We start from the raw sequence: 27460 nt of genomic DNA, 5'->3' as shown, positions 1-27460 counted from the left end.
CGCCGCTCCCCCAGCGCACGGCAGCAGTGAGCCGGGGAGGCGACGAGCGCAGAGGGCAGCATCCCGCCGCGGCGGGGCCGAGCCCCCCGTACGCACAACCTGGGCGGTTTGGGGGGCAAAACTGCCTGCAAAACCCAGCGGCGGCCCCGGGGAGGGGGCCGGGGCGGGCCGGAGCGCAGCCCGCGGGTGCCCGCGACGGGAGGGGAGAGAGGGGGTCGGCGGCGACTACAAGCCCCAGCAGGCCGCTGAGGAGGAGGAGGAGGAGGGGGAGGAGGGCTGGGGAGGAAGGCGGAGGGGAGCGCGGAGGAGGAGCCGGGGAGGAGGCGGCGGGGCGCTGCGGGAGCGGCTCAGTCCGGCGGCGGCGGGCGCGCGGCGGGGACGCGGCGGCGGCGGCGGCGGCGGCGCCCGTCGGGTCGGGGCGGGTCGGGGCGGCCGCGCCTCCGGGAGCGCCTGGGGCCGGCGCCGCCATGGGGCGGCCGCAGTGAGCGCGGCGCCGGCGGGGCTGCGCCCTCGCCGCGGCCGGGACCCTCCATTGTTCGGCAGCGGCGGCAGCTCCGGTGAGTATCGCCGCCGCCCGACGGGGGCCCCGGCCCGCCGGCGCCGCGCCCCGTGGGCGGCGGGGGGCCGGCTTGCGGGCGGCCGGGGGGGGGGGGAAGAGGGCTCGCTTCGCCGGCTTGGGGGGCTGCGGCTCGCGGGCATCGGGGCTTCGCCGGCACTGAGGGCTCCGGTTCGCAGGGGCTCCGCGGCCGCGGCCGCTCCGCGCTCGGCGGCACTTTGGAAACGCGCCGGGTCGGTGCGTGCGCTGGGGCTGGAGCTGCGGCCCGGGGAAGCCCCGCAGCCCGAGGCCGCCGCCCGGCGAGGGGCTCCGCGGGGACCTGGCCCTGGGGGTCCCGGGGTTCGTTTTCAAAGTTGCTGCCTAGCCGTCATTTGCGAGGAGGAGTTGGAAAACACTTCTAGAGCCTCCAGGCTTCTAGAAGACGGTGAATAAGGAGCCGGCGCTTGCTGGGTTTTGTTTTGTTCGAGTCTCCTAGTGTTGGGGCATTCCAATGGTAACTGCGGGTCGAGGTGCTGGAAACACGATACGCTCAAATTTTGTGTTTCCTTTGTGTTCGTACGCTGCCCATGGGGAGATGAGGGGGTTCGGAGTTTGTCTTCTAGAGAAACTCTTTGCCAGGATCTACGAGAGTTGTTCTTGTTCGTACATGGCGAACGCTCACAGAGTACGGCGTGGTGGCTGATGGCGTGTGCAATATTTGTGTTATCTGCTGGGACGATGTGCATAGCTAGCTGGGACTGTGTTGGGTTTCAGGTGGCATTTTTGGTTGTGGAATTTGTAATTTTTGCTGTTTTGGTGAGTTGAGTGCAAGATCCAATCCGAGGCAGCTTGACTTACGTAAGTAGCCAGCCGCGCTGCGAACGCGAGCTGCGTGTCCATTTGTAACGCGTTCAGGTTACACGGAGAAGTGCTGGAGCTGTGGTGCGATTCCCTCTCTGCCGAGATTGTTGAATAACTACCGAGCGTCTGAAGCGCTACGGCTGACTGGTACGCGGTTCCTTCCGGTGAATGTTTAAACCCTGAAGTGTGGTTCACCCCTCTGCTTGTGGGAATAGAACGGAGAGCCTTGGAAGCTGTTAATCTTCCCGGGTCCAGAGGAGGGTGAAATTGGAATTTGCTTTCGGACTCGAGCGGGCAGAGGCAGCGGTTTGCTGCGCGGGGGCCGGCTTGGCGGCGGGGAGCCGTGCGCGAGCGCTTGTGCAGGGAGGTGGGGAGGTGCGGGGGCGCGCGGAGCGGGGCCGCGGGGGCCCCGCCGAGCCCTGCCGGTGCTGCGGGGTCGGGAGCACGGACCCTGCATACCTCCCTGGCTAGCAGCCATTTTCCCCACACATGAGCACTTCCTTCCTTAATCTCCGCGGTGGCTGGCATGCACTGTTGCCTTTTCCTTGTGTTGCTCAGGGGGGATTAAAACAAATGGGGATGGTCCCTGCTCTGGCGGGGTGAAGGCAAGAGCAGCGTCCTTCCCTGCATGGCAAAAGCAGCCTGCACAGGCATGGGTCAGCACCGGGCTCTGATAGTGCACAGTATTTTTGTGTGTGTGCGGAGCGCCTGCTGCGGGGAGCGGTGGCTGCTCCAGCCGTGCTGGGAAGGAGCCCAAGTTGCTTTCAGGTGCAGAGTGGAGCTCCTTGTTTATTTATCTGCCTAAAAATGTAAACTGCGCTAGGAGCTGTTTTGGCTCCAGCCCTAGCAGGTTTTACCCTGATGCTCTGGCTCTGCAAGCCCTGGCTGCTAAAAAAGGCTGCTTGATTGAGACTGGATCGTGACGCTCACCCAGCCCTGGCAATCCCACTTTGTCCCCAGCTTCTCCTCAGCAGGCTTTGGAGACCTTCTGCTTCTGGGGATGAAGGCAAAAGCAAACAGGAGGGGAAGCATTTGGTGGAGAAATGTGTGTCCCTCCTCTCTCGGCACATTTCCTTGGAGGATCTCAATGTGGCAGAACTCCATCCAGCTCCCCCTCCTCTTCCAGAGAATGGCAGACCATGGCTGCATCCCACTGTCCCTCTCTGGGACATCCCACACTGGTCACCAGCCGGAGAGCTCAGCAGCCCAGTTGAGGTTTTTAGGTACTAAAAGAGGCCCTGCAGATCAGAAAACCAAGCCTTTGGATAGGGATCCCTGGATTTGAGGTTGCTTCTGAACCTGAGCTGGTTTTGCAGGGATCAGAGGACAAGACTAGCCCTTCCCCAGTCCCTTCTGCCCTGTGTGCCGGACTCCCGGTCACTCTGTGGGCTGCACCTACACAGTGGGCAGGGAGCCTTTTCCTCTGCTAAGGATATTCCTGGTAGCTCTGAGGCCCTGCAGCACATGGTGTGGAAGGGTTAACACTGTACGTATGCGCCACAGTTGGATATTTATTTTTCCAAGCATGTGTCTGCTTTAAGCATTACAATTTTTCCCTATAGTTACATTTGCAGTTGTGTTTGCTCTTTATTTCAGCAAATACTCGGTTCTCGACCTGAGCTGTAGGCTGGGGCAGGGAGGTGTAGGCAAGGGGAAGGTTATTCTTCTTCATCTTGTCCAAGAATTTTGTCTTTGGCGTGCCCTTTGTTTGCAAGGGCACTTGGAGGGCTGCTTGCATTGAGCCTCTGAAAAAAGTCCAGTGTCCTTTCATCTGTATGTTGAAGCATATCTGCCTGGCAGACGCAAGGTCTTGGGGAGCAGCTGTGCTCTGAGCCTCACGTGGTGCTGTGGTGCCGTGGTCCCTGCTCCTCGATTGCTCCGGCCAGACCCAACCTCCAGCAACGCCTTAGTGACCTGGGAGCCGAGTTAGGGCTTTTCTCCCCACGGAATTTGGAGTTTGCCCTGCTGGTTTTGTCTGCAGCGCTGCGTGCTGGGCTGCCCTGCGTGCACCCTGACTGCTTGCACAGGCCGGTCCCGCTCGGCCGCCGACGAGACCCGAGCGGGGAGCGGGGCTGGCGGCCCGGCGATGGTGGTGCCGCGCGTGGGGCTGCGCAGCAGCGCGCCGCCCCGGCCCCACGCCGCAGCACATAGCACAGGCTGCTCCCGGCAGAGCGGGGGCTCTTGTGCGGGACGCAGCACCCGTCCGGGACCGCGGGCACCCAGCCCGAACCTGCGCTCGCCTCCCGCGTGGCCCGGCCGAGCAGCCCTGCTGCGGCACCGGCGCCCGCGTTTGGCACCCGCAGTGTCAAGGCAGCAAGGGCTTCCGGAGCGGAGGAGCCCTCGCAGCCCGCCTCTGCCGACAGCTCAGCCTCGGGCAGCGACAAGAGCACGGCGCCGCGTCCTCGCGGGGCCGCCCCGAGGGCTGTGCTCGCGGCGGCGAGGGAGCGCGGTCAGGAGATCGCCCGGGCGAGCAAGCGCCGTCTGAGAGCACCTGCTGATGCGCGAGCCTGCGGCGAGCGTGAGCCTCTGGGCACAGGAGGATGCGCGCGGCGGGAGGGGGTGCGCGGGGCGCACACGGGTGTTCTCGTCTGCGTCCCTGAATAGCTCCGTGGGTGTAATTGGGCCGGCTGTAATTGCAGGCTCGGCGGACAGGCCTCGAAGGGGCAGTTAGCCGTGGATCCTCTCTTAGTGCTTCCATTTTTAGTGGTTCAACTCCTCCCCTGAGCAGCAGATTGCAGCGCGCCCGTGCCGCGCGGGAGCGGGGCAGGTGCTGCGTGCGGCGCGGGCGCTGGACGGAGCTGCAGACCCGCCGCGCGCCCCCGGGGCGAGTCGTGTGCCGCCCGGCTCGAGGAGCAGCTGCGCACACGGGGGCGGGAGCAGGCTCGCGGCGTCCTGGCCGCGGGACGGGGCACCCTGGCCAGAGCTCGCCCTGGGCGCCCGGGCTCACACCAGCAGAGCCTCCTCTGCAAACAGCTCCTCTCCTGGGCCGAGCCTTTTGGGGACTGGCAGGAGCCGGGATGTGACCCCGGCGTGCGGACACGTCCCCTTCTCCCGCCCGTCTACTTTCCCGCAAGGCCGTAGCTGCTTTTGCTCCCTTTTCTGCCCGGGGAAGCGGAGCATCAGTCAGACACTTTCTGGGTCGTGGCAGGTTCTCCCTCCACTCCCGCTCCCGCGGGCTCCCCCGGACGTGGGGCTGGTCATCGCTGCTAAGTGATGATCCCTACGGTGGAAATACGCTGCTGTCGAGCCCCTGAGTCAGCTGGAGCGCAGCAGCCCGGAGGTGCAGCTGGAGCAGGATTTCGCCGCGCTTTGAGCCAGCACTGACTCATCTTTCAGGAACCGCTGGAGGCACCGTCCCTGCCGGCGCGGAGCGGCAGCGCGGGCGGCCCGCGCAGACGCTCCGCATTAGGGCATGTTCCGGGGAGCATGTGCACTTGATAAACAAAACCACGTAGAGGCAGAAAATAATTTCCAGAAATACCCGAGACTTTTCCACAAGGAATGCCGCCTCCCCCTTCCAAACCCTGATAAATTGTTAACAGTCAATAACTATTTTAAAGCTCGCCGCCTGGCGCCTACGAGCGCTGGCACTTGCAGATAACGCCGGCGTCCGACCGCTGGGGCCGCCCTCGCTGCCCGGCCGCTGGCGTCGGCATGCTGGTGCCCAGCGCTCCCGCGGGCGGGCAGCCGGCAGCCGGTGCCCCGAGCGGCTGAGCAGTGCTGAGCCACAGAGCGCGCTGCGGGCGTTGCAGCTGCGGGCGTTGCAGCTGCGGTCGCGCGCTCCCGAGGGCGCCCGGCGCTAAGCGGGAGTCCTCGGGGAACGGGCTCGGGCAGCCCCGTGGGTAGACCCGAGGCCGTAGGGAAAGGAAGCGAAGGAGCCGGATTCAGTGCCCGAGCGTGGGGGCGGCACGCACGGGAAGCAGCAGCACGGGAGTGTCGCGGCGCCCCGTAGGACCGCTCACGCGGGGACGATGAGTAGCGGGTTATTAGTCACTACAGTTATTACTCACGGCTTTTAGCAGCACACGTTCTAGACCGATGCTGTATGGCAGGAGGAAGTGCTTTCTCACTTGGCAGGTTGGGAATGCCTCAGCACAGAGCAGGGAGGGTTGGGGACTGGTTGGAGAGGTGCTGGATGAACTGGGGAAGGAAAACACAGCATAATGCATGGGGAGAGCGATGCCGAGGGTCCGAGGAAGGGCTTCGGCGATGGCACCCTCCTACCCCACCTTGTGCCTTGCGGCTCCTCTGGAGCATCTGCCAGGAGCCGCTGCTGGTGACGGTCCCCGGGCCAGCAGGGCCTTCGGTCCGGCCTGGTGCGGTTGTGCACGGACCGTGCTGTTAGCCGGCGAGGATCCCGCGAGCCGGCTCTTCGGCCGGGCCCCGTGCGACGATCAGCTGCCACCAGTGTCGGGACCTTGACTGGAGGCTTTTGCGAAGTCGCAGATGTGTCGTGGAGGGTGGAGCGCAGTGAAGTGGTTAAATCCCCCTGCGGAAAGCAGTTGGCCAGGACGGCTGAGTGGGTTTGTGCTCTGGCTCCAGCCGTTCCCCTGGAGCGTGCCTTGGCAGTGCTTCCCGCTCCGTGCCGAGGGGAGCGGGACGGGGCGAGCGTGGGTCGCCGGCTGTCCCGCGGGAAGGGGGCACCCGAGGGGCAGGAGCCATCCCACTTGGAGAGCACGTCCCAGGGCGCAGGGCCACCATGAGTTGGGAACTGGGGTGCTTGTGGCTCTCCCCGCCCAAAGCCTGGCCGTGTGGATGGTGCAGCGGCCGTGCGCCCTTCTCCCAGCACGGCTGAGCTGCTCACGGCTCTCCCCAGGGAAATTTCCACTCCCTCTGGCCTCCCCACCATTGCACACCCCAGTTCATTTGCAGTTTGGTTGGTCTGGGCGCCCCGTCTTTGGAGCTGGAGGGAGTTTGGTGCACAAAGCACAAGCAGCTCCCCTGCCCCGGGCACCCGTGCCGAGCTCGGGGCCGCGCTCGCACCGCGGCGGCTTCCTCTGCCCCCGGACCCTCCGTCTGCGGCTCTTTGCTACGGAGCGAAATGGCTTCCAGCGCGAGTCCCTGCCGTGCACCGTGCTGCCCTCGGCGCAGGACGGGGACCGCAGTGGCCCGGGATGGGCAGGGCCGGGGGCTGCGGGCAGCGGGCTGCAGAGCTGGGCAGCAGAGCCGGCGCGGACGAGAGCCCCTTGCAGTATTGGCCGTGGAAGCTGGGGGGATTCTCCGTGCACAGCCGCTCCGAAAACAGCTGTCGGTGCAAAGAGATCTCCTGCACATGTTAGCAGGAGCGGGAGGCCGAGGCGCCCCGCTAACCCCTTCGGCGCCAGCGCTGGCCGCAGAATCGGCTTGGCTGAGGGTGCGCGATTGCACGGAGAGCACTTGGTTTGGTGGGGCTTTGTAGTATCCGGCGAGATACGTGTCCTTGGTGTTAATGCACGGGTTCGCAGCTCTGCCTCCGAAATCATTAAACCCTCAAAGGGTTGCAGGAGCACGGCTCCCGGGTCAGCCGGGCCGCAGTGTTGTGCTACCAGTGCTGGAGCGCCCTGCGGTCACAGGTGATGCGCCCCGGGGACGGGTGCGGAGATTTCCGCAGGTTTTCCTTAATCGCACAAGCTGCCTGGGAGATGTTCGCAGCAGCAGATGTTGTGAAAACAAGGAAGAGCCCCGGGCAGATGCTTGCAAACGTCCTGCCTCCAGGCGTGTTTATGCAGCGGAGAGGTGGCCTCATTTTCAGAGCTGGGCACAAGCAGCTCTCCTGTCCCAGGAAATTTTTCAAGGTTTTAAGATTGTTGCTATTTTGTGTCTGGGAAAAGTTAAAGAAAACTGAAAAATTTCTGGGATTTGCCACATCATGGAAATGCAGCTTAGGTCAAGCGTGGTTTTGCTTTAAAAATTTTGCAGCATTTTCATCTCTTTCAGAATTTCTCCTTTTTAGCACAGAATAGAAAAAGGAAAACAAGAGGAGCAGAACCCCCTTGGTTTTTTAAATGGCTTTTGAAAATTTATCTTGACATTCTCAGGAATTTTGCTTAACTTGATTCCACTTGGCCAGCAGTCTTAGCCCTCAGCACATCAGCGTTTTCTGCAGAAAAGCGTAACCGCGCCAGTCGCAGCGCTGGGCTGCCGAGCGGCCCGCAAGGAGCTGCCTCCGAGGGTCTGGGGGGCGGCTGGACGCGTCTCGCTGCACGGGCCTGACGTGCAGAGTGCAGCGCCTGGAGCCGCGAGCAGATCCCCCCGCATGCTCCGGGTGCGTGCACTGGGGCTGGGGGTGGCGTTGGCCATCCGGGGGGCAGCACTGGCCGTCCCGGACGGGCACGTGGACTGGGGCTGGGGGCACCGTTGGCCATCCCGGGGGCAGCATTGGCCGTCCCGCGCAGGCGCGTGCAGCGGGGCTGGGGGCGGCGTTGGCCATCCGGGGGGCAGCGTTGGCCATCCCGGACGGGTGCGTGCAGCGGGGCTGGGGGCAGCATTGACCATCCCGGGGGCAGCGTTGCCCGTCCCGGACGGGTGCATGCACTGGGGCTGGGGGCAGCATTGACCATCCCGGGGGCAGCGTTGCCCGTCCCGGACGGGTGCATGCACTGGGGCTGGGGGCAGCATTGACCATCCCGGGGGCGGCGTTGGCCGTCCCGGACGGGTGCATGCACTGGGGCTGGGGGCAGCATTGACCATCCCGGGGGCAGCGTTGCCCGTCCCGGACGGGTGCGTGCACTGGGGCTGGGGGCAGCATTGACCATCCCGGGGGCGGCGTTGGCCGTCCCGGACGGGTGCGTGCACTGGGGCTGGGGGCAGCATTGACCATCCCGGGGGCAGCGTTGGCCGTCCCGGACGGGCGCGTGCAGCGGGGCTGGGGGCAGCATTGACCATCCCGGGGGCAGCGTTGGCCGTCCCGGACGGGTGCGTGCAGCGGGGCTGGGGGCAGCATTGACCATCCCGGGGGGCAGCGTTGGCCGTCCCAGACGGGTGCGTGCACTGGGGCTGGGGGCAGCATTGACCATCCCGGGGGCAGCGTTGGCCGTCCCGGACGGGCGCGTGCAGCGGGGCTGGGGGCAGCATTGGCCATCCCGGGGGCAGCGTTGCCCGTCCCGGACGGGTGCGTGCAGCGGGGCTGGGGGCAGCATTGGCCATCCCGGGGGGCAGCGTTGGCCGTCCCGGACGGGTGCGTGCACTGGGGCTGGGGGCAGCATTGGCCATCCCGGGGGCAGCGTTGCCCGTCCCGGACGGGCGCGTGCAGCGGGGCTGGGGGCAGCATTGGCCATCCCGGGGGCGGCGTTGGCCGTCCCGGACGGGTGCGTGCACTGGGGCTGGGGGCAGCATTGGCCATCCCGGGGGGCAGCGTTGGCCGTCCCGGACGGGTGCGTGCACTGGGGCTGGGGGCAGCATTGACCATCCCGGGGGGCAGCGTTGGCCGTCCCGGACGGGTGCGTGCAGCGGGGCTGGGGGCAGCATTGGCCATCCCGGGGGCAGCGTTGCCCGTCCCGGACGGGTGCGTGCAGCGGGGCTGTTGCACCGGTCCCTTCGCCGAGGCGGTGCCGCCGGCGGAGCGGCCGGGCGCTGCCCTGACTCCCGTTTTTCCGCCAGCAGGTCGGAGGGGCTGGCGGCCCGGAGCAGCGCCCCGCAGCGCCCCGGCCAGCCGCCGAGCCCGGGGCCCCCATGGAGCGGCAGCCGCGCAGCCCAGTCGCCAAGCAGTAGCCGTGCAAGTGGGATGTTTACCTGGAGGTGCCTCATCCTTTGGGCTGTGCTGGTCACAGCCACGCTGTCAGCGGCGAGGCCGGCCCCGACCCTGCCCGAGCAAGGTAAGCGACCGCCGCCGCCGCGCGGGAGCCACCGCCGGAGCCGCCCGCCGCTCGGGCACCGGCGCCGCCGGGGCGGGAGGTGCCTCTGCCGCCAGCCGCTTCCTCTGCATGTCTCTTTGGGGCTGCAGGCGGGCGCTCGGCGTCTCCTGCAGCGCGCCCCCGCATCGCCCGGCCGGGGGGGCGAACGGCGACAAAACCCCGCGTCCGCGATTCGGAGGAGGAGACGCCCCACGCTCTCGTTTCCCTCGGAAGGGGACCCGAGCAGGGCGGTGCAGACAGGGTGCGGGCGAATGCCCTGCACAGGCGCCGCGGGACCGTGTCCTTGCTGGGGACCCGGGGGCCTTGGGGACAGCACGGAGGGACCGTGTCCTTGCTGGGGACCAGCCCCCTGCCCGCTGCCCCGGCCCCGCGCCTGCCTCCTCGCCACGCAGGAGCTCTGCCCTTGCCAGGGCCCCGCGCCGGCTAGCGAAAATCTGCAGCCAATAAAATATTAATGGGCACTTGCTGTATTTTATAGTTACCTAAATTTGGAGGTGGTAAAAAAGTCTAGTTAAGGGAAAAAGCCAAGAAATCTCAGCGAGCAGCGTGCCATCGCCGTCCCTCACAAAGCCAGCCTTTGTCTGCAGGTTGAACAGGAACCTGCGCAGAATTGCAGGGGGGAATTTCCCCCTCTCTCCGTGTCTGCTGCTGTCCTCTCCCAGGGCTGGGGCGCTTGTGCGGCCGCGCTCGGCGCCCGGAGCAGCCGGGCTCGTGGCCGCGGGGCCGAGGACGGGGCTGCCCCGTGTGCCACTGCAGCCGCCGGCCCGGCTGGCAGCAGGCTCAGCCCCGGCGTCCCCACCCGCGGCGGCGGGCGCTCCGCGGGGCGCCTCCGCTGCGCCTGGCTCTCCCGGGGGGCTTCTTCCTCCAGCGGAAAGCAGCCCGACTTCCAGAGCCGCGTGCGCGCTCGGCCCGGGCCAGCTCTGAGCAAGGAGCCGTCCCTCCTCCTCCTGCTCCTCCTGCTCGTCTGCCCCACGCACCCGCTGAGCTCGCAGGCAGGGGCACGCCGGGCGGATGTGAGCATTGCACGTGAACGTATCCACTGCAGTTTGCCCCCCTGGACGGGCTGTTTCGGCGCAGCGCTTGCCGGGACGTGCTGGCACTGGGTGCCCTGCGAGGGTCCCGTGCCGTTGCCGGCATCCCGGCGTCCCAGCGGTGCTGTGCCTCGGCATCCCCGGCTCTGCCGCTGCCCCCCAAGCCCGCGCTCGCGGGGAGGAGCGCCGGGAGAGCCCAGCCCCGGAGCATCCCCGCTCCCCACTGCTGCCGCCGCTCCCCAGCTCGCCGTCGGCATCGCGCTGCTTCCCTCCCTCCCAGCCCGTGGAGCCAGCAGTGTTCCCGCCTTCCCACTTGGAGGCTGTCACTCCAGCCCTTAATTGAGGGGCAAAAAGAAAGAAATAGGAGTCTTGGGGAAAAGCAGCAGTGTTGTGCCGTGTCAGCGCAGCTCCCAGCATGGCCGGAGCCGCAGCTGCCCGCGCTCCTCCCTGCAGAGGTCTGAGCAAGGCCGGGGCTGACGCCAGGCATCCCGGGGGAACGCCGTGGGTTTATTCCAACAGCTCTGCTAACTACCAGCCTGCCCGGTAATTAAATGCTGCTTCATTTCGCACACAGCCGCGGAAAAGCAGGAGGCCCCGGAGAAGCCCGTCAATTCCTTCTGCCCGGCGGACGCGCCGGCCGGTTCCCAGCGGAGCGGCTGCGGGAAGCGCTGCTCAGGCTGAGCCCGGCTCTGGGAAGGCGCAGGCTGCGCCTGGGCGGACGTTCCCAGGTGGAGTGGGCCTGCGGCCTGCCTCGCACGCCCGCTCGCTCCAGCACGCGGTGCCCGGCTCTCCACCCCGGAGCCGCCTGTGCCGGGCGCCCAGCGCCCACCTTGGCTCCCAGCAGGAGCATGCCGGGAAGCGGGGCGGCAGTGGGCAGAGGTGCCGAGGGGATGCCGGTGCCATGCGAGGGGATCCCTCGGTGCAGCTTGGCGCAGCGCAGGCTGTGCAGTGCTCTGGTGGGATGCTGCGGCGGCAGGATGCTGCGGCGGCAGGATGCTCCGGTGGCGGGATGCTCTGGTGGCGGGATGCTCTGGTGGCGGGATGCTCTGGTGGCGAGATGCTCTGGTGGCGGGATGCTCTGGTGGCGGGATGCTCTGGTGGCGGGATGCTCCGGCGGGATGCTCCGGCGGCGGGATGCTCCGGCGGCAGGATGCTCCGGTGGTGGGATGCTCTGCTGGTGGGATGCTCCAGTGGCGAGATGCTCTGGTGGCAGGATGCGCCGGTGGTGGAGGGCTCCAGTGGTGTGGTGCTCCAGTGGTGTGGTGCTCCGGTGGCGGGATGCTCCGGTGGTGGGATGCTCTGGTGGTGGGATGCTCCAGTGGTGGAGTGCTCCAGTGGCGGGATGCTGCGGTGGCGGGATGCTCCAGTGGCAGGATGCTCCGGTGGTGGGATGCTCTGCTGGTGGAGCTCCAGTGGTGGAGTGCTCCAGTGGTGAGATGCTCCGGTGGCAGGATGCTCCGGTGGTGGGATGCTCCGGTGGTGGAGTGCCCCAGTGGTGTGGTGCTCTGGTGGCGGGATGCTCCGGTGGTGGGATGTTCCAGTAGCGGGATGCTCTGGTGGTGGGATGCTCCAGTGGCAGGATGCTCTGGTGGTGGGATGCTCCGGTGGCAGGATGCTCCGGCGGCGGGATGCTCCAGTGGTGGAGTGCTCCGGTGGTGGAGTGCTCCAGTGGTGTGGTGCTCCAGTGGTGGGATGCTCCGGTGGCGGGATGTTCCAGTAGCGGGATGCTCTGGTGGTGGGATGCTCCAGTGGCAGGATGCTCTGGTGGTGGGATGCTCCGGTGGTGGAGTGCTCCGGTGGTGGAGTGCTCCAGTGGTGGAGTGCTCCAGTGGTGTGGTGCTCCGGTGGTGGGATGCTCCGGTGGCGGGATGCTCCGGTGGCGGGATGCTCTGGTGGTGGGATGCTCTGGTGGCGAGATGCTCCGGTGGCAGGATGTTCTGGTGGCAGGATGCTCCGGTGGTGGAGTGCTCCAGTGGTGTGGTGCTCCGGTGGTGGGATGCTCCGGTGGCGAGATGCTCCGGTGGTGGGATGCTCCAGTGGCGAGATGCTCCGGTGGTGGGATGCTCTGGCGGCAGGGAGCAGCCCCGGCGCGGGCCCATCGCCCCAGCACGCCACAGGCAGCAGAGGGGGGAAAACAGGGAGAGAAACTTTTTAAATAAGAAAGAACGCAGTCCCCCCATGCCGGTAAGCGCTTCCTGTTGGGATTAGCAGAGCTGCCGGGCATGTGTGTGCTTTTTCTTCAGGAAATACCTCCGGTAAGGCCGGGCGGCGTTGCCAGGGCGACGGGCGGGAGGACCCGCTGATCCCGGCCATTGAGGCCGTATTGTTCCCTGCACCGCTTTGTTGGCTGCTTTATTGCAATCACTCTGGCAAACACAGCAGTTTGCACTGTTTTGTTAGGGCTGAATGCAGAATTTCTGCATTCTGATGGCTGGGTCTGGCGTGGGGCCATTTGCATGCAAAATCCTTAAAAAAAAGAAGAAGAAGGGCGGGAGAGGGAAGAGGGGCTGTATTGAGAGCCGGGCTGAATGCGCAGGGTAAAGGTTAATCTGAGCCGCCGCGCTCCCTAAAGGCGGCTCCCGGCGGGTCCCCCGGCCCTGCGGGCTGGGGGAGGCCGAGCGGCGCTGCCCGGCCCTGGCCCCGGCCCCGGCCCCGGCGCTCCGAGGGGCCAGGCCTGGCAGAGCCCGTGACAGTTATATGAACCCGGTGACACTCACCATCTGGCTCACGCTTGCCAGACTGGACTCAGTTTTCAGTTCCATTTCAAAGCTGGAATAAAGTAATAAAACCGCTGCAGGCTGCTCCGGCCGTTACATCACGCGCCTACTTTGCAGGCTGCTTTCAGAGGCGAGGCGTTCCCGCAGCCCCGCGATTGCCCCCCGCCTCGCCCGGCCGGCGGGTTTCCCTGCGGGCTGCAGACGCTCCTCCCCGGCAGCCCCTCGCCCGGGCTGGCTCTGCGCGCGATTGCATTTGCTCTCCTCGCCTTTCCCTGCTGTGCTCCCAGGGGGTCCCACACCCCCCTCGGATAACTGCCCCCTGCTCCTGGGTTTCCTGCATTCCCGCGGGAGAGGAGCAGCACCCGCCGGGGCCCCAGCAGGCAGGGCGGCACCTTCGCGCCATGCGAGGAGCGCTCTGCGGGCTCGCTCCAGCGCCCCGCCGTGCACCGAGGGGAAAGGCAAGGGCCCACGCAGGCGAGCAGGCACTGCCTGGCTCCTGAACCTCCATAGCGCGCCCGCCGCAGCTGCACTGCACGGGGGGGTTTGTGCAAGGGATGGGCCAGTCGCAGCCCGCTGCAGCCCTGCCAGCCTGGCCCGGCCCTGGCCAAGCCCCCGCGCCGACGGCTGCTCCTGCCCGGAGGGGTGAGCGAACCTGACCATGCTCATTAGCCTGTGAATTCATTTGCAGGCCGTTCCCACCACGCCGCGTTTTCCGCCTGATCCCTGAGTGCCGGAGATGTGCTGCGGGTTACCAAAGGGCAAGCTCCTGCCTTGCCCTCCGCGCGCCCCGGCTCCCCGTGCGCCCGTCTGCCACAGCTTTCCTTGCCGCTTTTCCAGGGGAGTGTTATGGCCGGGAGCCTGTCCTGGAGCAAACGCGATAGCGAGATGGCTCCTGGACCCGAGGGGTTTCTTTCTGGCTAGCACTAATCTTGCCCTGGCCCAACGCTGGCTTAATTACGGGGGACCCCGCAGGCACCGCGCAGCCTGCCGGCAGGTCTCTCCTTCCCGTAGGAGGGAGCGTCGCGTTCGCCCTTGCCGTGGCGGTGCCGGGGCCGGGGCCGGCGCCGAGCCGGGCGCCCACCGCAGCGGCCCCGCGGGACGAGGGCGGATGGGGCTCCGGCTGCGCGCGCGCCGTTCCCTGCCAGTTTGGGTTTTGCGGTCGTGTTTATCGCCTGTGGACCTTGCTGTGGATGGGAAGGAAATCCAGGAGCAGGGAGAGGAGGATACGGTGTTATGGAGCCCAGCGGTGTCCAGGAACGCGGATGGATGGACAGACGGATGGACACGTGCTGGGAGGTGCCTGGGGCGGATTGTCTGAAACACGCCGGTGCCAGCCAAAGTTGCTGTGCTGGGAGGCCAAAAGAGAGGAAAAGGAGGGGAGCAGAATTGGAAAAGCAGGATTCGTCCCCCCGCTCCCTGAAGGACTGCTGTCGGGTTTAATCTTCCATCTTAAAACGCCCCGTCACCATCTCGCCGAGGGAACTGAGGCACCGGCTTTGCTTGTCCAGCGATGGAGGGGGTGCCGAGACCCGCCCCGACAAGCTGTTTTCATTTGAATCTTAAGCAAAAGGAAAAAGCAAAACTCCTGAGCTGTTCTTAGACATTTTTTCCCTGGAGCTTCTCATACGTTCCAAGAGAAAGAGAAGTGGCCAAAGCCCGGAGCGCAGATCCCAGCTGGGCGGGTCTCTGTCCTCTCCGGCGACGCTCGCTCGGCGCGGCGGGGGAGAGCAGCAGCGCCTTGCCGGCGGGCCGGGCACGGCGGCACGCCTGGCGCGGCGGGTCGCTTTGGCGGGTCGGGCTCGTTCGCCGCGCCGAGCTGAGTCAGGCTGGAGCGCGGCTCTAAGGCGGGATGAGGACGGCTGAAGCCTTGTCCGGGCGTCCGCGCGGGAGGGCGGAGCAGAGCTGCGCTCGCCTGGCTGCAGGGGTGCAAAGCGCCACGCGCAATCGTCGTTTTCCAGTTCTGTGCTGAGACAGACCAAGTTTTCGGACGCCGCAGGAGTCTGCAATTAGTTGCTGATCTGCAGATCGCCGGGTCCTTGCCGGGGTGCTGGAGCCTGCGGAGGCCGCGGCACCGGCGGGCTCGCCTCCTGCTGAGCTCCACCGCCCTCCCGGGGCCGGCGCACAGACCGCCCGTGCGTGCGGCAGCTGGAGTTTAAGCGTTTCCAGACGTTGGATGCCCTGAGCCGGGCCCCTGCTCTGCATCCCTCTAACACCGTGCTTCAAGGAGAGCGCCCGGCCGGGCTGCACGGCCTCCGGCACTGGTGCGGAGCGGCCGGGGACACGGCATCGGGAGTGCCGCACACACCGCACTGCCGCAAGGAGCCTCGGCGCCAGCTTGAGCTCGTCCTCGGGCCAGGAAGCGGGAAAAGATCGGCTGGAACCTGGATCCTTCCCCTAAAACCTGGATCCTTCCCCCACGTTGGCCCCAGGCATCCTCCGAAGCCAGCAGCTAGCGAGCAGCACTCGCCCCGCCGCTGACGGGTGCGCGGCGGCCCCGGAGGACGGAGCCGCGCGGAGGCGGCCAGTGAGCGGGGCACAGGCCGGGCGGCCCCGCGGCGCGGGAAGGACCTTTGGGCTGCTGCGAGCGCAAACCTCCTCCCCAGGCTGCCCCGTCGCAGCGGGCTGCTCTCGCGCAAACGGCCCCGGCTGCGGCTCCCATGCTGCCGCAGCCCTCGCTCAGCTGGCCTTCCCGCAAAACGCTGCGACGGGGTGCCGGCGGCACGGCACAGCGTGGCACGGCTCGGCACGGCTCAGCACAGCATAGCACGGCTCGGCACAGCACGGTTCGGCTCGGCACGGCACAGCTCAGCACGGCACAGCACAGCATGGCACAGCTTGGCTCAGCATGGCGTGGCACAGCTCGGCACGGCTCGCTGCGCTGGCTGCCCTCGCCTGGCTTCGCGGGGCTGCAGCTCGTGGGCTCCGTGCTCGGCCCCGCGGGACCCGTCCTCGGGAGCCGCCCTGCCTCACACTGCCTGTTTCTCCTTTTCTCCCCCAAATCTACCTCTCTCTTTTGTTAAGAATAAAAACTTTGCTAAAGCACATTCCTTCTCTGAGCAACTGGGCTTAGGAAAAGGCCGAGGGGCGCAGGGCGAGTTTTAACTCCCCGGCGGAGCGTTTAACCCTGCCGCCAACGCTTGGAAGCTCTGCGCCCGGCCCCGCGCGCTGCCGCTGCCCGCGCCGCGCTGCGCCGCTTGCCCGGCCGGCGGGGAGGTGCAGCCGCCGACCTGCCCGCCCCGGCGTCCCGGTGTCCCGGCGTCCCGGCGCGCCGGCCCCGAGAGCCCCAGCCGCGCATGTTGCCTCATTAACCGAGCCCACGCCGCCGCCGCCGCTCGCAGCATGGTCTCCTGCGGCCGCTATTCCTTTTCTCCTTTCTCTCTCTCTCTCCTAACTCTTCCAGTTCTGCCCCACGCGCAAATCGAAGTGGAGTCCCATTCCGCCCACCCCGGTGACCTCCTCCAGTTGCGCTGCCGCCTGAGAGATGACGTCCAGAGCATCAACTGGGTGCGAGACGGGGTCCAGCTGGCGGAGAACAACCGGACGCGCATTACCGGGGAGGAGGTAGAGGTCAGGGACGCTGTGCCCGAGGACTCGGGGCTCTATGCCTGCATGACCAACAGCCCCTCAGGGAGCGAGACCACCTACTTCTCCGTGAACGTCTCAGGTTCGTAGTGGTCCTGCGCACACAGGGAAGGGGCAGCCCCGGCGCCAGGCTGCGGAGCAGGAAGGAGAAACCCTCTGCATGGGCGTGCGCACGTTTGCATGCTCGTCGGCACGCGCACCGGCCACGTGCGGACTCGTGCCGCGGCGGCGCGGTGAGTGCGGGTGCCGGCGGGGCGGCGCGGTGCCCGGGCGCACGGCACGGCCGTGCCGGCGCTGGTGCTCGGGGCAGGCGTCCCGGGGCACGCCGGCTCCCGGGCGGCGGTTAGCAGCGGAGCGCCGTTACCTTCCTCGCCGCGACGGAGCGTGCAGCCGCTGGATCGCATCGCACCCGCGGGGTCGCCGCGGGCCCCCGGCGCGGCGATGGCACGTGGGGCGCATCGCCTCTGCCGGGCGCAGGGATGAGCCGCCGCCGCGCACCGGGGCTCCTGCCAGCCGTGGCGGTGGCCGGGCGTGCACGGCGCCTCTGCGCTGCGGGCCGTCCCGGCGACGGCAGCGCGTGGCGGTCGCCGGTGGTCGGCGCGGGGCTGCCGGAGGTTGCAGCTGGAGAGCCGGCACGTGCCGGCCCCGAGCCTTGGTTCACTTCGGCGCCCGCAAAGCAACGCGCGAGAAAAGCAAATGCTTAACGTTGGGAGGTGTCAGCCGAGGCTGGGGGACGTGCGCGTGGCTGCAGCGTCGCCTGCCACAGGTGCGCTGGTGTCCCCGGCCGGCTGCGGAGGCGGCAGCCCGGCGCGCTGCCTCGCCGAGCCTGGGGCGCGCACTGCCCGCGGCCGCGCCGGGCCCCGCTGCCTCCCGCGGCGGGCGGCCGGCGGGAGCGGAGGCGCCGGTGCTCTGGGCGCCCGCCGGGGCCGGGAGGGACGGGGGTCCCTGCCGCGGGCGTGCAACCGCACCGTGGCTCCTTGTCCTGCAGACGCGCTCCCCTCTGCCGAGGATGACGACGACGAAGACGACTCCTCCTCGGAGGAGAAGGAGGCGGATAACACCAAGCCGAACCGTACGTGAGAGATGGTTTTGCCCGATCTGCTGTGTCCCCCGCCCCGTCCCTCCCCGCCTCACGTCTCCCCGGCCGCATCCTGCCCCTTCCCTGCCAGAGCCGTGCACGGGAGCACCTCGTGCACATCCCCGGCCGAGCCCGGCCACCGGCGAGCGAAGCGCCGGAGCTCCGCGGGCCGCAGCGCCCGCCGGCCCGCGCTGAGCCCCTCCGCTCCGGCTCCCCAGAGGCCGTAGCTCCCTACTGGACCTATCCCGAGAAGATGGAGAAGAAGCTCCATGCCGTCCCCGCGGCCAAAACGGTGAAGTTCAAGTGTCCGTCGGGCGGGACGCCCAACCCCACGTTGCGCTGGCTGAAGAACGGCAAGGAGTTCAAGCCCGACCACCGCATCGGGGGATACAAGGTGCCGGGGGACCCGCGCGCGGCCCGGCTGGCGCACGCGGAGGCGGAGGGCTTGGTCCGGGCAGAGCCGGCTCCTCGCAAGGAGCCGCCGCGGGGGCTCGCTGCGGGGCCGCGCGGCGAGGAGGAGGAGGGGGAGGAAGGGGCTCTGCAGCCAAAGAGGCACCAAAGCACCTACTAGCACAAGCCCCCGGCCCTGTTGCAAGCTAGACCCACACAGTAACCTGCTTCTGGGTCCTGTTTGCACCAGCCCCGACCTTTGCGGGAGGGGGAAGGTGCTCGGGGGGAGCCCGCCGTTCCCCACGTTGCTCCCTGGGAGCAGTTAGGGCCCCTGCACTGGGAAGGCGAGCTCGAGCGGGGCTTTACGGGCTCTGCCGTCACCCCCAGGTCCGCTACGCAACATGGAGCATCATCATGGACTCCGTGGTGCCGTCCGACAAGGGCAACTACACCTGCATCGTGGAGAACAAGTACGGGAGCATCAACCACACCTACCAGCTGGACGTCGTGGGTGAGAGCGGGGGGCACGCGGGGGACGGCGGCGCCCAAAAGCCCCGGGGCCGGGCCGCGGGGGCTCGCCCCCCGCCAGGCCGGGGAGCGCTAATTGCAGGGGAAATAATTCCGCGGGCCAGACAGAAACTTTTTCTAATCGCCTTATTAGCCATAATTCCCAGCTGGGGAGGCTGGTCTGAGCAGTTCCACATGTGGAGCTGCTCTAAATGCCAGTAAATGAACCATTAAAAATGTGATTTAATTTGATTACACTGAGCAAACCGAAGGGAAGGGGCGGAGGGGACGAAGGGGCTGCGTGGCGGGAGGGGCGGCGCGTCCCGGCGAGCGGAGGGTGTGTAAGGGCGCCCGTGCGTGTGCCGGCCCCAGAGCGCTCCCCGCACCGGCCCATCCTCCAAGCCGGCCTCCCGGCCAACAAGACGGTGGCGCTGGGCAGCAACGTGGAGTTCGTCTGCAAGGTCTACAGCGACCCGCAGCCCCACATCCAGTGGCTGAAGCACATCGAGGTGAACGGCAGCAAGATCGGCCCCGACAACCTGCCCTACGTGCAGATCCTGAAGGTACAAGCCCCGCGCGGGCGCGCTCCCCTGCCCTGCTCCCCGCGCCGAGGCACGCTCCGAGGGGCGAGCCGCGGCGGTTCCCGCGCGGGCACCCCGCGCTCCCGGGTTTGGGGCCGGCCGCCGCTCCGGGCGCTCGCCGTTCCGACCGCGCCAACGTGACTCCTGTGTTGTTGGTTTGTTCTAGCACTCGGGGATTAATAGCTCTGATGCGGAGGTGCTGACCCTGTATAATGTGACAGAGGCCGAGAGCGGGGAGTATGTTTGTAAGGTTTCCAATTATATTGGCGAGGCCAACCAGTCTGCGTGGCTCACGGTCACCAGACCTCTGGCGAAAGGTAATCGGAAGAACACCCAGTGGGATGTTTCCTTGGACAGCCAGTCCCCAGCGGTGGAAAACAAAAACTCTGGGCTCTCTTGTTTCTGCTGTATTTCTGGTGCAAAAAGCCATGGAAAAATCCTCAGCGTGGCCGGCTGGGTTTCGTGTCCTGTCCTCCCCCTCCCTCCCCCGAGGTGTTTCTCCTGCTGCTCCCGGCCGAGGTGCCCGGCCGGCCGGTTGTGCCCCTCCTGTCTCCGTCCTCGTGCGTCCCTGTGTCCTGAAACCAAGCCGGCTGGTCTTTCTGAGGTCCATTTTTCCATGCCGCCCATTGCCAGCATGCTCAGATGGGCAGGAAGCTCCGTTTGGTGAAGGGTTTTTAACCAGCATCTCCGTAGGTCCACCTGGATGAGTGGTCATCCTGAGGGTCTCTTTAACAGGTCTACAGTGGTCTCTGTCTGCTACCGGGGGTCTGGCAAATGAGACTTTGCTCCTCCCTCCTCTCCTCTGGCCTGCTTCCAGGAGATCTCATGTCGTTTGCTTGTCCGTTTTTGCTTCCATTTTTCCTTCTAGACGGCTGGAGTTAACACAACAGACAAAGAAATGGAAGTCCTTCACTTAAGGAATGTCTCATTTGAGGATGCTGGGGAGTATACATGTTTGGCGGGTAATTCTATTGGGATCTCCCATCACTCTGCATGGTTGACAGTTCTCGAAGGTATATACTCCTCTTCCTGTCCCTTTCCTCCCTCATTTCTGTGTTCGATGTCGTATGCACTGCGGTCCGGGAGAGAGCGCTTCCCCGCCCCCGGGGGTCCCTCTGCCCTGAAGACTAACGAGGGCCTCGCGCGCGGCAGCGAGCGCCCAGGGCGCAGGTCCCGCTAGCGGGAATGCCTGCGGCGCGGCACGGCGCTGGTTTCTCCAGGAAAGGAGGAGGGTTTCTCCTGGAGAGGGACAGATGAGGTGTCCTCCTGCTGCACGCACAGCCCCCCGCGCCTCTCCCCCAGGGGCGCAGCCCGCTCGCTCTCTCCCGGCCCGGGCAATGCATACCGGGGTGCATTTAACCAGGGGTTGCTCTGCTCTAGCGGGCTGCTCCCACTCCCCCGGGCACGGCCGGCCTCTCCTCCCCACGCCAGCGCTCGCGGCCTCACCGCGCTGAAACGGAGCAGAGGCAGCGAATGCAAGGAAAGAAAAGCTCCGACGGGGCGGGCGCCGCTGCCGGTCCGCTGCGCTCTGCACCCCCCGATTGCGGCGGGAGGAGCTGGCCTTGCCCTGCGGGACGGGGACGGCACCCGGGTTGCATGTCGCTTCTGGTGTGCTGCGTGGGCACAGCCACGGCTTGGCCCTGCCCTGCTGATGCTGCTCCGCAGCCATCAGTGCCGCCCGGACAAAAGCCCGATAACGGCAACCGGGGGAAGTTTTGCGTGGCTATTGCTTTCCAGCCAAAAACTTCCCCGTTATCAGGTGCAGCTTTGTCCGCGGGTGCTCGGAGCTTGTGCAAAGCTTTGGCTCACTCTCGCACCTCTCTGAGTCTCTGCTCTTGGGGGGGCTGGGGTGGGGGTCCTGCGGCGCCCGGGGAGGCGTGCACCGGCAGCTCCCGCGCCGCCGGCCTCGCTGCTGCTCGTGGCCCGCGGGGAGGGAGCACCCGCTCCGCTCCGCGCCCGGCCGCTCTGCCCCCAGCTCCCCGCCGCTTTACCGCTCCGCCCGCGCTCCCGCGCTCCGGGAGCCTCTCCGCCGTGCTCACGGCAATGAATCCCCAGGGATTCGCGGCTCTGTGCGCGGCGGAGCGCAGCCCCAGGGAGGGCGCGGGGAGGGAGCCGGCGGGGCCCCGCAGGCAGGTCGGGGCAGCGGAGCGTCTCCCCGCGCCGCCCCGGAGGAGCTCGGCTGCTCCCGGGGGTCCCGAGCCCAGCCCCCCCTGGCCGCGGCCGCGCCGCCCGGCCCGGCTCCGCGGCGCTCCCCGTCTGCTCCATGCGCCCGGCCCCGGCGGCGAGCGCCGCGCTAACGCCCCGTGCACGCCGCCCCAGCTATTGAAGATACGCCTGCCATCATGACTTCCCCCCTCTACCTGGAGATCATCATTTACTGCACGGGCGCCTTCCTCATCTCCTGCATGGTTGTCACTGTCATCATCTACAAGATGAAGAGCACCACCAAGAAGACCGACTTCAACAGCCAGCTGGCCGTGCACAAGCTGGCCAAGAGCATCCCGCTGCGCAGACAGGTAACAGAAAGTAGAGAGGGGGTTTGTTTGCACCTACTGCCCCTTGCACAGAGGTGCCCGTTCCCCGGGGAGGAGCAGCAGCGCCGGGGGGTTGCTGGATTGGGACACACTGGGGGAGCGTCTCGGTGCTGCTGGGCTGTCGCGGCCCGCGGAGCGGCTCTGCAGCGGGTGTCCCGGTGCACCCCACGGAGCTCCCGTGCCCCGGCCGGGCTCCCCGGCTGCTCCGTGCCTGTCCACCCCGCCGAGCGCCAGCGCGGTGCCGGGACCCCGTGGCGAGCGGGCGGCGTGCGGAGCCCCCGCTCGTCCTCGGCAGCGGTAACGGGGGCAACGGCAGGATTTACGCTCGAGCAGAAGAGCGTTTTTTACCCGGCAAGCAGACAGCAGGAGCCCCGGGCGGTACACCCTGGGGTACCGGTGTGCGGGAAACGGAGGAAAACCCCTGCAGCCCCGGTCCGTGCGGTGCCGGAGGGCGGCCGGGGGCGAGGGGCCGGAAGGCAGCGCATGGGCGCCCAGGCCGGCGCGGGCCCGCGCGCTGCCCGAAGGTAACCCACGGCCCCTGCCTCCCCGCTGCAGGTCTCGGCCGACTCCAGCTCCTCCATGAACTCGGGGGTGATGCTGGTCCGGCCCTCGCGGCTCTCCTCCAGCGGCACCCCCATGCTGGCCGGCGTCTCCGAGTACGAGCTGCCCGAGGACCCGCGCTGGGAGCTGCCGCGGGACAGGTGAGCCGCGGCGCCGTGCCCCGCTCGCCCGCGCCGGGGCCCGCGCCGCCCTCACCGCGGCGTCTCCCCCCCCCGCCAGGCTGATCCTGGGCAAGCCCCTGGGAGAAGGCTGCTTCGGGCAGGTGGTGCTGGCGGAAGCCATCGGCCTCGACAAGGACAAGCCCAACCGCGTGACCAAAGTGGCCGTGAAGATGCTCAAGTGTGAGTGGCGGCGAGCGGCCGGGTGCTTGCGGCGGGCGCGTGCCGCCGCGCGCCGGGCATGCCCCCCGGCGCCCCGTGACCGCGGCGCCTTTCTCCGTTGCGTTAGCCGACGCCACGGAGAAGGACTTGTCGGACCTCATCTCCGAGATGGAGATGATGAAGATGATCGGCAAGCACAAGAACATCATCAACCTGCTGGGAGCCTGCACGCAGGACGGTGAGGGCTGCCGAGCAGGGAAGGGGCGCCCGTGCCGCGGGCGCGTGGCCGGCGGCGCCTGGGGGCCCCCGGCGCCCGCCGGGCGCTCAGCCCCGCCGCCTCGCGCCCGCAGGCCCCCTCTACGTGATCGTGGAGTACGCGTCCAAGGGCAACCTGCGGGAGTACCTGCAAGCCCGGCGGCCGCCCGGCATGGAGTACTGCTACAACCCCGCCCGCGTCCCCGAGGAGCAGCTCTCCTTCAAGGACCTGGTGTCCTGCGCCTACCAGGTGGCCCGGGGCATGGAGTACCTGGCCTCCAAGAAGGTGAGCAGCTCGGAGCGGCCCCCCGGCCGTGGGGCCGTGCTCTCCCGCGGGGGCCGGGACCTCGCGCCCTCTCCTCCGCGCCGCGCTGGGGAATCAGCCGGGCTCTGGGGCACGGGAGCCGGCTCACGGCCCCGCGCTCCGCGCAGTGCATCCACAGGGACCTGGCGGCCAGGAACGTCCTGGTGACCGAAGACAACGTGATGAAGATCGCTGACTTCGGCCTGGCCCGTGACATCCACCACATAGATTACTACAAGAAGACGACTAACGTGAGTGCCGTGGCCGCGCAGCAGTGCGCGGGCGCCAGCCCCCCCTCCCGGACCCGCGTGCTCCTTTTCGGCACTGACGGATGTGGGGCTTCCCTGCACCCCAGGGCCGCTTGCCGGTGAAGTGGATGGCTCCGGAGGCCTTGTTCGACCGAATCTACACTCACCAGAGCGACGTGTGAGTACGGCTGCAGCGCGCGCGCTCCCTGCGTGCCCTCGCGCGCCCGGGGCTGCGCCGGGAGCGAGCGGGTGAGCCCGGGCCGCGGCTGCAAGGGGAAGCCGCTTTCTCCCCGCCCGGGCAGCGGCCGCCTTGCAGCTGGGCTCGGCGGCGTGGCTTCGACGTCGCGGCCCCTTCCCGCCGCCCGCGCGGCCGGGCTGCTGCCGGGCTGCCTCCGCTTCCCCGTAGCTCACGGCGGCAGCGTCCTCCCCGCTGTCCCCGCGCAGCAGCGCTGAGCGAGCGCTGGCAAGCCTGCTGCTGAGGGTGTCTTCAGAGAGGCGCAGTGCGCCAGACGTCATTTGCCCGAACTTAACAAAGATGAGGCAGAAGGATTTTGAATCCGGATTATTTGGCAGTGGGGTGACTCGGCCCCAGCTCCGTCCCTGAACGTCCCCGCGGGTGCCGCTGGGCGCCGGCGCTGCGGCCGGTGCGCCGCGGAGAGCCGAGCGGGAGCCTTGCGCGTGCGCGGCGAGGAGCCGCCGTCGGCGGCGCGGGGAGGGTCCGCGGCCCCTCGCAGCCGCACGAGCGCCCGCCTCGCGCTTGCTCCCGGGCAGGTGGTCCTTCGGCGTGCTGCTGTGGGAGATCTTCACGCTGGGCGGCTCGCCCTACCCCGGCGTGCCAGTCGAGGAGCTCTTCAAGCTGCTGAAGGAAGGCCACCGGATGGACAAGCCCAGCAACTGCACCAACGAGCTGTGAGTGTGGCTCCGCCGGGGCCCCCGCCGCGGCGCCGGGCTCCCGCGCGGCGTCCGGGCCGAGCCGAGGCGCTGGCAGCGGCGCGGGGGCCGGCCGGCCGCCTCGGCAGCGCAGCCCCCCCGGCCGGGAGCAGGGCCAGGTGCATGCTTGGGAGCATGGCAGATGTTCAGGGTTATTTTCCCAACTGTTCCCAGCCCTGCAAAAGTATCAGCTAAATCTGTTTGCAATAACAACATCTCCCTTGGTTACTGCTCGGCAGGAGCGAATCCCAGAATGACCCCAGAGCAGGGGCTCACTTAGCTTTTGGTTGCATCCTGCTCGTGAAGCAGCCCAGGGTCCTTCCCAGTGCACAGGGCCAGGAGGGAAGGCTGGGGGAGGCCCGTTCCTTCCGCAGCGGGGATGAGCGCTAAATCCTGCAAGCAGCGTCTTTGCTGGCTGGCTGCGCCACAGCCCAGGGTGCAGGCTGCTGAGCGAGCACAGGCGGCAGGGCAGAGCGGCCGGCTTGCAGTGCCGTGCATGGCCAGGATCGCCGGCTTGCAGTGCTGCGGGGTGGCCAGGGTCGCCGGCTTGCAGCGCCGTGCGCAGCCGGGATCACCGGCTTGCAGCGTCGTGCATGGCCAGGATCGCCGGCTTGCAGTGCTGCGGGGTGGCCAGGGTCGCCGGCTTGCAGCGCCGTGCGCAGCCGGGATCACCGGCTTGCAGCGCCGTGCATGGCCAGGATCGCCGGCTTGCAGTGCTGCGGGGTGGCCAGGGTCGCCGGCTTGCAGCGCCGTGCGCAGCCGGGATCGCCGGCTTGTCGCGCTGCAGGGTGTCCGGGCGCCGCTCGTTCCCATCCGGCGTCTCACGCCCCCGCTCCCTGCCCAGGTACATGATGATGCGGGATTGCTGGCACGCGGTGCCCTCGCAGAGACCCACGTTTAAGCAGCTGGTGGAAGATCTGGACAGGATCGTGGCCATGACCTCCAACCAGGTAGGAGAGCCGGGGCGCGGCGCCGGGCGGGCGGCGCTCAGCGCGGGGCCGCGGCCGCAGCCTGAGCGCCCGCCGGCGGGTCTCCCTCCCAGGAGTACCTGGATCTCTCCATGCCGCTGGATCAGTACTCGCCCGGCTTCCCGGACACCCGCAGCTCCACCTGCTCCTCGGGGGAGGACTCCGTCTTCTCTCACGACCCCCTCCCGGACGAGCCTTGTCTTCCCAAGTACCCGCCCCAGCACACCAACGGCGGACTGAAACGACACTGAGGGTGCCGCCCCCGAGCGACGGACTGCGAGCTCGGGGCGCCCGCCCGCCGCGCTCCGCTCCCGCGGGGGCCGTCCCAGGACGCAGCCGGAGCATCTCGCGTAGCCAAGACCACCTGCGCCTCACGCCGGCTTCTCCTGCCGCCTCGGCTGCGAACTCTCTGCAGCCCAACGGTTTCGTTTCTGAGGCTTTTTTTTAGAAAAAAAAAACTCTTGCATAAAATCTGCGCTTGAGTATTTCCACTTGGTCAAACCCGAATCCTCCTCTTGGGGCAGCACCGCGCTGGAGATCCAGCCACCTTTCCCGGAGGCGGCTGCTGGGAGAAGCGGCGTCCCCGCAGGGCACGGCAAGCCGGGCTCAGGCAACCGCGGGGTTTGCGGCGTCGGCAGCTCGGCCGCCTGAGGCCAGCTCCGCGGGCGGATCGCGGGGGCAGCGCAGCGGCGGGCGAGGCGGCGCGGGAGCCCCGCCGCTGCGGACCCCGCGGCGCGACGGGGCCTGAGGCTGGGCCCGGGAGCGCCCGAGTGCCGGTGCTCATTCGCTTTGCTGACCAAACTCGTGGTACCTTGGAAGTGGGAGATGCACCATACACGTCTGCTCAGCACTGATAATAGAGGCAGCCAAATACACCAGTGCTAAAAGCAGGAGTCTTGTGTACATAGCTAAAAATATGTATAAATATGAATATATATTTACATGTCTTTTTAAAAGGGTTGTTACCAGAGATATACCAGTTTGGTAGTAAGGTACTAGTGGCTGGTAGATATCAGTTGCTATAAAAAAAAAGTTCATATATTTTGCTACTTTTGCTGTTTTTATTTTTTTAAATTATGTTCTAAACCTATTTCAGTTTAGGTCCCTCAATAAGAATTGCTGCTGCTGCTGCTTCAGTTTTATATGGGGTTTTATTAAACAATAATAATAATGTGTTGATGCCTTTCGGGAATACGTTGTCATTATATAAATGGCCTTTCCCTTGACGTCCCTAAATCCCCGTGCGGGCTCTGGTGCTTGGGGCCGAGGGGCCTCCAGCGATGCCCAGATTCGGGCACCGCCTGTGAGCTCCCGGTCACCGTACCGGCACGTGGGCTCGCGGCGGCAGGGTGCTGCGGAGCCGGCGCGCCCGCAGCGCCAGAGTCGGGACCCTGCCCTGGGGAGAGGAGAGGAGCCGCTTTCCCAGCCGCAGCCACAAGGATTTGCTCTTTAGGGAAGAGCAGAGAGCCTTGGTGCACATGCAGACAGGTGCATGCATGTGCAGGTACGTGCCTGTGCATGCATGTGCAGGCGTGTGCATGCATGTGCAGGCGTGTGCATGCACACGCATGCACGTGCCGGCGGGCGCAGGTCCCTGGCGCTGCCCCGTCTCTGCTCCCAGCGCAGAGCCCCCACGGTGCCCGGCCGTGCCCGCGAGTGCCTTAGGGGCGCCCGGCCTGGGGCCGCCCCGCCACGGCGGGGAGGAGGCCCGCTCCCCGGCGCCCTCGCCGCCCGCCTCTGCTTTTGCCAGACTTTGCCCGGGCGCTGTTGCCGGAGCCGTTCCTCCAGCGGCGCTGGCTGCGGCCCGGCACCCGAGCCCGCCTTTTCCTGGGAGCAGCAAGTGCGTTTAGGGGTCCCGTGGGGATGCTCGGCGGCACGGCTGCGAGCCACGTGCTCGGCTGTGCCAGGAGGGGACCTGGCTCGCCTTGAGCCAAGGCTGCACCCCGCGTGCCCCAGCCCGCAGTGCCTCGGCCGGCATCGCCGCCTCGGGGCAGCTGCCCGGGCCGGGCCGGGCCGGGGCCGGCGGCCGCGGAGCCGGGAGCAGCCCCCGGGGCACCGCGGCGAGCGCACCCGTCCCGCCTCGCCGCTGGCGACAAAGCTCCAGGGCCAGGACGCTATTACTTGAAAAGTTTATTTTGCCTTTGTATGGAGAAATATTATTTGTTGTAAACTCTTCTGTAATGAATCTGGAATTCTTGTAATTATTAAAAGACTTTAACCACGACA

General features: G+C 67.2%; 1 protein-coding gene across 4 annotated transcripts; it reads left to right on the top strand.

Moving 5' to 3' along the window:
• The first annotated feature begins 465 nt into the window (after positions 1-465).
• FGFR1 (fibroblast growth factor receptor 1) lies at positions 466-27460 on the top strand. 4 transcript variants are annotated; one of them, XM_062596975.1, is made up of 18 exons: positions 466-557; positions 8978-9189; positions 16377-16640; positions 17547-17630; positions 17855-18030; positions 18414-18537; positions 18906-19096; positions 19983-20127; positions 21434-21630; positions 22204-22349; positions 22429-22550; positions 22657-22767; positions 22880-23070; positions 23217-23339; positions 23444-23514; positions 24108-24245; positions 25111-25216; positions 25309-27460. In XM_062596975.1, exons 2-18 carry the CDS (start codon positions 9099-9101, stop codon positions 25483-25485), a joined length of 2457 nt encoding a protein of 818 aa, XP_062452959.1. In that variant the 5' UTR covers positions 466-557; positions 8978-9098; the 3' UTR covers positions 25486-27460. The 4 variants fall into 4 exon arrangements, with proteins under 4 accessions (XP_062452959.1, XP_062452958.1, XP_062452962.1 ...); XM_062596974.1 differs by having other exon boundaries at positions 21434-21637; positions 22205-22349; XM_062596978.1 differs by lacking the exon at positions 16377-16640.

Source organism: Rhea pennata, chromosome 28 (assembly GCF_028389875.1).
Source record: "Rhea pennata isolate bPtePen1 chromosome 28, bPtePen1.pri, whole genome shotgun sequence".
Taxonomy (NCBI): Eukaryota; Metazoa; Chordata; class Aves; order Rheiformes; family Rheidae; genus Rhea; species Rhea pennata.
This window is presented reverse-complemented; position numbering and strand designations above follow the sequence as displayed.